The 8,502-nt window shown below is 42.2% G+C and overlaps 5 protein-coding genes across 5 annotated transcripts; 3 read left to right on the plus strand and 2 right to left on the minus strand.

The window, feature by feature from the left end:
- Positions 1-1,496: 1,496 nt before the first annotated feature.
- FOMMEDRAFT_160599 (uncharacterized protein) lies at positions 1,497-2,043 on the plus strand (the record flags this gene model as incomplete). Its single annotated transcript, XM_007270260.1, has 2 exons — positions 1,497-1,627; positions 1,683-2,043. 2 exons carry the CDS (start codon positions 1,497-1,499, stop codon positions 2,041-2,043), a joined length of 492 nt encoding a protein of 163 aa, XP_007270322.1.
- A 652-nt stretch (positions 2,044-2,695) lies between these two features.
- FOMMEDRAFT_170459 (terpenoid cyclases/Protein prenyltransferase) lies at positions 2,696-3,959 on the minus strand (the record flags this gene model as incomplete). The annotated part of the gene is made up of 4 exons (XM_007270261.1): positions 2,696-2,886; positions 2,951-3,026; positions 3,469-3,701; positions 3,773-3,959. The coding sequence occupies 4 exons, from the start codon at positions 3,957-3,959 to the stop codon at positions 2,705-2,707; spliced, it is 678 nt and encodes a 225-aa protein (XP_007270323.1). The 3' UTR covers positions 2,696-2,704.
- Positions 3,960-4,345: 386 nt separating this feature from the next.
- On the plus strand, positions 4,346-5,095 carry FOMMEDRAFT_31203 (uncharacterized protein; the record flags this gene model as incomplete). The annotated part of the gene is made up of 6 exons (XM_007270133.1): positions 4,346-4,469; positions 4,519-4,538; positions 4,758-4,806; positions 4,862-4,889; positions 4,941-4,942; positions 4,989-5,095. The coding sequence occupies 6 exons, from the start codon at positions 4,346-4,348 to the stop codon at positions 5,093-5,095; spliced, it is 330 nt and encodes a 109-aa protein (XP_007270195.1).
- A 290-nt stretch (positions 5,096-5,385) lies between these two features.
- Positions 5,386-6,075, plus strand: FOMMEDRAFT_160601 (uncharacterized protein; the record flags this gene model as incomplete). Its single annotated transcript, XM_007270262.1, has 4 exons — positions 5,386-5,462; positions 5,514-5,654; positions 5,717-5,946; positions 5,996-6,075. The coding sequence occupies 4 exons, from the start codon at positions 5,386-5,388 to the stop codon at positions 6,073-6,075; spliced, it is 528 nt and encodes a 175-aa protein (XP_007270324.1).
- A 609-nt stretch (positions 6,076-6,684) lies between these two features.
- Positions 6,685-7,698, minus strand: FOMMEDRAFT_170461 (uncharacterized protein). The gene is made up of 5 exons (XM_007270263.1): positions 7,468-7,698; positions 7,266-7,420; positions 7,134-7,205; positions 6,945-7,020; positions 6,685-6,882 (listed from the first exon to the last, which is right to left on the minus strand). The coding sequence occupies exons 3-5, from the start codon at positions 7,143-7,145 to the stop codon at positions 6,752-6,754; spliced, it is 219 nt and encodes a 72-aa protein (XP_007270325.1). The 5' UTR covers positions 7,146-7,205; positions 7,266-7,420; positions 7,468-7,698; the 3' UTR covers positions 6,685-6,751.
- Between the last annotated feature and the right edge of the window lie 804 nt (positions 7,699-8,502).

Consider the following 8,502-nt stretch of genomic DNA (forward strand, 5'->3'; position numbering starts at 1 on the left):
CTTACTCAAATTTGATTAATAAAGTATCTATCTGAAGGGGATTTTAAAAGTATGAATTTAGGTACTAATAGTACACATTTATGTTAAGGATTGAGTGAGATATTGTATTTTCTTTGTGTTTTTCAACTTTGTGACGAACAAATCACGTGATCTTGCCATTCTAAGGAATTATGCAAGCAGCAGTAATTCACAACACTCAACTGTCTTATTTCTGTGTGTAAACAGTACTACAATACATTTTCTTAACTCAGTAATATCAAGCATTTGTTTTGAAAGATGATAGTGTACTTTTATAAGCTATTTTAATGTAAAGTATCTTGTTATATTTGGCACAGCATATACACTGTATATGGAAGTAGTGTATTGTATATAGGTCCTGCTGACCCAGTTTATGCCTGTAATTATACGTGTGTAAGCGTATATGCTACGCGTGGAGCACTAGATACTAGTGTGTTCATCCGAGTCATCTCTCTCTACGTGATATTGACTGTTTTTCAGTCATCACACTGGACAGAGAGGTGTGTTCTGTCTGTAGTTCTTTCTCTCTATGAGATAGTGACGAAAACAATCTGATAGATCGAGTTCTTCTCGGTATTGTTTAATTTTTATCTGTCAATCCAGTGAACACTATTAAATGGAATGAGTTGTAGGGAAGCTCACTTAAGAAGCCCGTCAATATTATTTATTTCTTGGTATGTTACTTGAGCTTCCTTATGAATATTGTGATTGAGTAGAGCCAGAATCGATATATCGGTATTTTCGGAGCAGTAGCTTCGGTATATGGTGAGTATTATGTAGGAATACTGGTGTATATTCTTCTCGGGGCTAACGTTGCCCCCAGCAGGAGAATTGGACGTATCTCAAGAAGGGTAAGTTAAGATATTTCCAAGATCTTGTAACTTATAAATTTAAGTACATAGATGTAAGCAATACTTTCTAGACCTTTTCTAAGCTTTGACGTTTTCCAGGCAATTTCTCTGAGTGGTCTAGCAGCATCTCCAGTGAGTACGATAAATGTCAGGCCATTCATTGTATTGACAGGCCTGTTAGATTGGGCCACTATGGTACTAATTGACTGTAATTCTATTGTACAGTGTGTTGTTAAATTATTAACTAATCTCCAATCTGCAGACATTCTTATGGTCCGAGTCCTTCCATTTTACCCAAATTGTATGTGGAAAGGTTCAAATGTTTCTCTATACTAATCACAGAATAGCAAAAACCCTATCAACATGCCTCATAATCCTCCTGGGTTCAGAAGCAGCTACAAAATTTGGTATATTAGTTTATGGAACATGGGCTGAGCAGAGTGAGTTGGTCGTATTCATTTGAGAATTAGATCTCATACTGTACACAGTAACCGCCATACCAATAACCAAGAATGTTTCATTTTGTAGCGACAACGCCGTCAATTTGACACCAGGAATTATTGATTGGTATGGTTATGCTCATTCTCAGATGCGAGAGATTGATTGACATAATCCAGGACATTTCCGATGGTGTACGGATTGGTCCTCATGTTACTCGCACTTTACAGAGCCGCGGAATACTGGAAAATGTCAAGTGGATTCAGAGGCTTCAAGCTCGTCAAGGTTCTTATCCGCGATCAGATAATATACTTCCTTCTGTGCGTTATAGAATTACAACGATTGTGACGAATGCTAACTACTGTCGTATCTTAGAGCAATAATGTGTTGTGTTTTCAATATTCTGAACTTTAAGGTGCCTGTCAACAACGATGTTCTAGAAATGTTCCTTCAGCAAGCTGGGAACCCGTCATTCTTATGCATCCTGGGGAGTCGACTGCTCTTCAACTTGAAGGAAGCAGGAAAGCTGGGCGTAAACGAAGGCACGAACTACCGGACAACATCTATGAGTACTATCGAATTTGATCAACCGGCCAGGAGTGAAGGTAGATTCATCTTTTTGTTCTTGACGAGTTACGAGTTAAATGTAGAAATAGGGGCTTCTACCAGTGATGCTGGAGCCATTACGGAAGACAGTGGCTCTACGAGATTCGTGCCGCAGGATTCCTCTGTCTGAACGTCAGCGACAAACATATTGATGGGCCATAAACTGTTGGAATTTGTGTACACATCCCCTTGCATAACAGAATGCCTTTTTTATCTTGCTATCTGCACTTGATTTGCTTCGAATTAGCTCTTTCAGTACACTAGAACAATCTTATTAATATGCAGCACTTTGAATTGAACATTTTTCAACCGAACATTGCGACTGTGGTCATGCCCTCGGATGCTGAAAAACATCATTGTACAGCATGATGCTTCATGGCTTCTGATGATTGGGATTATAGCAAGCCATGTAAAATAACGACTTGCTCTAACGACTTGCCTAACGACTCGCTCCAGTATATCAATCCTGTTCCAGACTGGATCTTTAACAGTCAACATTTTGGTAAGTAAAAAGCAGGAATGATCTGCAATTGGGCTCAGGGTAGAGACAGTCAAAGCAATAGAATAAGACTGGCCAGCTTACGTACCAGGGTCTAGTCCGCTTCTCCCCAGCTTTACATGAATATTCGCCATTAAAATTACATTATGCCCAGACACGAAAAACAGGTTAGATTTCAGTGAATATTTGTCATAGTTTTATTGGTTGATTCCTTCTGTACTTATATGCAACGTAAATCGATTGCCTAACATTGGCATCATGCACCAGTGTTCATTGGAATGACGTACAGTTATTACACAAATTGCACCAGTACGTACAGCCATACGTCTAGGTATTGCAGCATCGTCATGGCCATGTCTCTCTCTTTGGCAATGCCTTCCACGCTTTCCGTACACAGCTTCTCGGTGACACGTGCTGGTATACAATACACTGGGTCAAGATCCTCTCTGGGTTCGGCTATCCGAGTAATGAGAACTAAAGCACAATAACTCGTTCAGTCAGATTGTTTTATATTCAAAAAGGTTGAGAGAAATCGAACCTGCGCATCTGAAGTGCGTGTGAAACACAACTACAGCGTTGTTCGGTCGATCGGCGATTCCACCCTCGTCCGGATCCTTGAGGAGAAAAGTGGATCAACAATCGTGATTTAAGAGAAGTCAAGTGATGTAGAATAAGGAACAAGCTTGTGCGGAAAGGGTAAACGAGACGAGTTTCGCAGCATTTATCCAGTGTAGCTTGTTCAGAGTTGAGAGAGCGGAGAGGACCCAGAAACTCTAGTATACCAGTACCAAGGCTAGCATACTTACTCAACATCTGCACCTGTGAAGAAATTAAACCTTTTCTTGCGTCTTCTAACTTTTCAAGCCAACCATCTAATCCACCGCAAGAGAGTTGTCGTCCAGCAAGCCACCAGGCGAGCGTATCTACGCCGACTGGGTCTAGTCGATCCAGGATGACCAGTGCACTGACACAGACGATTACTAAACCGACACAATACGACAATGAGTATATCATGGGTTCATTATATGGCAAGATACAGATAGTTATTAAGCACACCTTGACCAGCATGACTCTCCGCACCGGCGACGTTCCAAATCCTCCATCAAAGTTCCTGCATTGCACAATATGCGCTATTGCACGTCCTCGCCGACCAGGACCATCTCCTGGGAGTGCACAAAGTTGACCGAGTAACGATAATGCGTTGACGGAGCAATGGAGAAATCGTGTGTCCGCCTCTCCGAATCTGTCCTCCGAGAATGCGTCGGAGGGAAGTTGAAGCGATAATAAAACTATATTCCAGAGGTATCAGGACTATTCTACCGCGGTCATAGAGGTGCTATTTCGAGGCAGGTGTACGCACAGTTTGTGACGAGTTCGACGTCAATCCTATCAAGTGCATTTTGAGTTGTGAGTGTTTGGATCGCACATAGCGTTGGGTAAACGTGCGCATTAAGTTCTGGATGCTGTATCAGTGTATGTGTCGAAGTCCGTGATGTAATGATGTAGGGCCGGTCAACACGAGTCAACAAGTACGCACAACGCAACATTACATCATTACATCATTCCTCCTCTTTAGAATCTCCTTGTACGATTCGAAACCCCGGGCTGGATGAATGCATGTAAAATCGGAAATCAAAGTGAATGCCTTTTCTTAATATTAGATTTGGATTCAATATTAATGTCTCATATCATAGTTCTTAGTAGTTATAACTTATCAACATCAGAAACTGATATTGAACAATGATTGATGAGTTGTGACGATTGTATTCATCCATCAAACTGTAAAGGCAAATGAAGATATTACTGATATGATGGATTCCATTCAATAATTGGTTCGTTCTATAAGATGGAAGCCCAATTGTGTTTTGAAAAGCACCCGACCCACTCTCTTCTGCTCAAGCAACCAGCTGGACGTATGCACTCTCTGGTGGCAATGTCTTCAGCCAAGGACAGCTCAGGAGCTCTCGACCCTAGTTTCATACAAGAATTTGTTTCAAGCACAATAATTGCACAGTATTGGCAGTTTGCAATTGTGGCCCTTTTAGTGTATGATTCTGGTCTGTTCATCCGAATAGCCTCTCTGCTCTATACTGACCGGTTTTCCAGTTATTACAATGGACAGAGAGGTGTGTTCTTTCTTTTATTTAAGTTGCTTTCGTGACTCTATGACAAAAACAATCTGATAGATCGAATTCTTCTGGGTATTGTTTCGATTTCATCCGTCAATCCAGTGAACACCATTAGATGACAGGAGTAGCAGGGAACCTCACTTAAGAAACCTGTCAATATTGTCTATTTTCTGGTATACTACTTTAAGCTTCATTATAAATGCTGCAACTGAGTAGAACCAGAATCGATATACTGGTATTTTCGGAGCAATTTTATCAATATTTTGTAAGTATTAGGAGCATCAGAGTACGTGTTTTCTGACTGCTACTGTCGCCTCTAGTCACTGAATGGAACATGTCTCCGGAAATGTAAGTTCAGATAATTCTAATCTGTTATAACTATTATATCGAAGTATGTAGATGTAAGCAATGACTTCGTCACCTGTTCTCAGCGTTGACCTCTTCCAGGCAAGTTCTCCGTGTGGTCCACCAATGTCTCCAGTGGGTATATTAACAATCAAGCCACTCTCTACACTGACAAGCCTCCTAGACTGGATCACTATATTGTCGATTGACTGTGATTTTATTCTGTATCATATTGTTCAACTCTTGACTGATTGCCAATCTACAGACATTCTTATGATTCGAGTCCTTGCACTTTATTCACATCGTATGTGGATAACTTCAAAAGCCATGCTATGCTAACTGCACAACAGCAATACACTTATCAACATGTCTCCTGATCCTCCTCGGAGCAGAAGCGGCTACAAAGCTTGGTTTTTTAGTTTGTGGAATATTGAATGAGCAGAGTGAGTCGGTCGCATTCGTTTGAGAATTAGAACTCATACTAGGCTCAGTAACCACCATGCCACTAATAGAGAATACCTCAGTTTGTGACTACACTATTAGCAACAATACTTTGAGACTAGCAATCATTGACTGGTATGAATACACCCGTTCTTGGTACGCCAGATGTTGATTGACATTATGCAGGACAATTCCGATGGTGTACGGATTTGCCCTCATGTTGCTCGCGCTATATAAAGCCGCAGAATACTGGAAAATGTCAACGAGGTTCAGAGGATTCAAGCTGGTCGAGATTCTTATCCGCGATCAGATAATATACTTCCTCCTGTGAGCGATAGAAATACAACTATTCTGACAAATGCTGAGTCCTGACTGCCGTCGTATTTTAGCGCGATAATGTGTTGCATTTTCAACCTTTTATATCCTAAACTGGATGTCGAAAACGTAATTTTAGCATCCATCCTTGGGCAAGTTGGGAACCCATCGTTCCTATGTATTTTGGGAAGTCGACTACTTTTCAACTTGAAGGAAGCCGGAAAGCTAGGCGTAAACGAAGGCACAAACTACCGGACGAAATCCATGAGTAACATTAAATTTGAGCAACCAGCTGCGTATGAAGGTATATTTCAATTTGTTCCTAACGAGTTGCGTGTTAAACGCAAAGATAGGAACTTTCACCAGCAACGTCAAAGTTGCTACAGAAGACAGTGGCTCCACCGCATTCGTGCCGCAGGATTCCTCTGTCTAAACGTCGGTGACAGACTCAACAATTGACAATAAACCGTCGGGATTTGTTCCCATGTCCCCATGTATACTAGAATGCTTTTGTTATCTTGCTGTCAGTACTTGGTTCGCTTTGGATTAGCTATGTTGGTACAATAGAGCAATATTAGTATTGTGCAGAACATTGAATGGAACAGCTGTCAACCCATCACCCTAACAGTAGTCATGTCCAATACTTAAAAAGCGTCAATGTATGTCATGACGCTTATGGTTTCCGATTGGAATTACGGTAGACCATGTAAAATAATGACTCGCTCCAGTATCTGGACTGTTTTTGACCAGATCTTTAACAGTCAACGTTTGTCGGGGAAGACGGGTATGATCCACGATTGGGACTCAGGGCAAAGACAGTCGACGTAATAGAGTAGAGCTGGCCAGCTCGCATTTCAAGGTTTAGTCTGTTCTCTCTGGCTTTACAAGAACATTTGTCGCTTAATTCGACCTTATTCCCAGATGCAAATCGCAAGATAGGCTTCAGTGAATAATTATCAGAGTTTTATTGGCTGATTACCTCTGTGATATAATGCAATGTAAATCGACCCCCTTTCATAAGTATAATGCACCAGTATTCATTGGAATGCCATACATTTATTGTACAAATTGCACGAGTGCGTACAGCCACACTTCTGAGTATTGCATCGTCATGGCCAAGTCTCTCTTCTCGGTAACGCTTTCCACGCTTTCCGTAGACCCAGCTTCTCGGAAACACGTGCAGGCATGCAGTACACTGGGTCGAGATCTTCTAGATTCGGGTATCCGAGTAATGAGAGACCTGAACTATGACACCTCTGTCAGTTGAATTGGTTGAATTCAGTACATTGGGAGAAATCGAACCTGCAACGCCGGGGTGGGTGTGAAAGACGTCTACAGTGTTATTCGGTCGATCGGCGATCCAACCTTCCTCTGGGTCCTTAAGAAGAGAGAAACATGAATTAAAAACTGCAATCTAAGTGGTCTAGAGTCAATCTAGAGTCAATACGAGGGATAATGAACAAACTTGTGCGGAAAGGATAAACGAGGCACATTTCTCAACATTTATTCGATGTGCTTGTTCAGTGTTGAGAGAGCCGAGAGGTCCCAAAAACTGTAGCATGCCTGTATTAGGGCTAGCATACTCAATATCTGCAGCTGTAAGGCATCTAAAGCTTTTCTCACAGACCGTTTTATCCGCCACAGGGAAGTTGACGTTGAGCGAGTCAACATGCGAGCGTATCTACGTCGACGAGGTCCAGTTGATCCAGAACAGCTGGCGCACTGACACAGACGAATACCAAGCCAATAAGCACCTCAAGGGTCTTTTACACAGTAATCTGTAGAAAGTTAATGACCATACCTTGACCAGCATGGCTCTCCGTACCAGTTGAAGTTCCAAATCCTCCATCGGATTTCCTGCATTACCCGATATGCGTCATTGCGTGTCCTCGTCGATCAGACCCATCCCTGACGAGTGCGGAAAGTTAACTAAGTAATGATAATGCGCTGATCGTGCAGTATGGAAACAATGCGTTGGTCTCTCCGAATCTATCTCCTGCGAACGCGCCAGACGGAAGCTGAAGTGTTAACAGAAGTATGCATCAGGGAGCGTTAGAGATATTGGTTTTTCAGGTGCTATTCGTATCAGGTATACGCAAAATTTGTGACGTATTCGACGCCAATCCTGTCGAGTGCCTCTTGAGTTGCACATAATTGGATTGCGATGAGCGTCGAGTGAACGCGTGTATTATATCCTGGATATGCATCAAACGCGCCTAAAGACAAATTGTGTGCATGTTAACGCAGTTCTACGATTCTACGCTTCAAGAAATGCATCATTGAACCGAGCTTCTCTATCCCAGCAACGTATAACGAAATCAATTTTACTCCTTCTCTCGGTAGGATATCTTGATCCCTGCTGTGAGTCCATGACGACCCAGTACAGTAGATACCATTGAGACGGAGACGTGTTGCCATATGGCAAGGGAGATCATCTTTGTGCTATACTCTGACTGAGTATGAACGGTTATTCGCACATAGTCGGGTGTGCTTTCTTGCTGCCGAGAGATTGGATATACTTCATGTGATGTAGAGGGATGGACATCGATGATCGTGTCACGTGCGTCCACTGTCTGCCATAGTTGCTGATGTAATGGATGTAGGACTGGTCAAGACTAGAGTACAAGTGGAAACTCCCTAGTTTCCCACAGTGAGGATTACCACAGAGGTTTCCCACGAGGTAAACCTCACTACCACTGTTACAGTTCTCTGCTCTTGTACCTTCAGTTCCGAGGGTTCTGCACCCTTCTGTACTGGAACTCAGGACTTCTGTCCCTTGGGGGCACTGTCTATGAACTATATGTGTGCTGACTCTTACTACTACCCTTCCTTACTTTATCATTCCATTCCTTTGACCACC

Source organism: Fomitiporia mediterranea (assembly GCF_000271605.1).
Source record: "Fomitiporia mediterranea MF3/22 unplaced genomic scaffold FOMMEscaffold_12, whole genome shotgun sequence".
Lineage (NCBI taxonomy): Eukaryota > Fungi > Basidiomycota > Agaricomycetes > Hymenochaetales > Hymenochaetaceae > Fomitiporia > Fomitiporia mediterranea.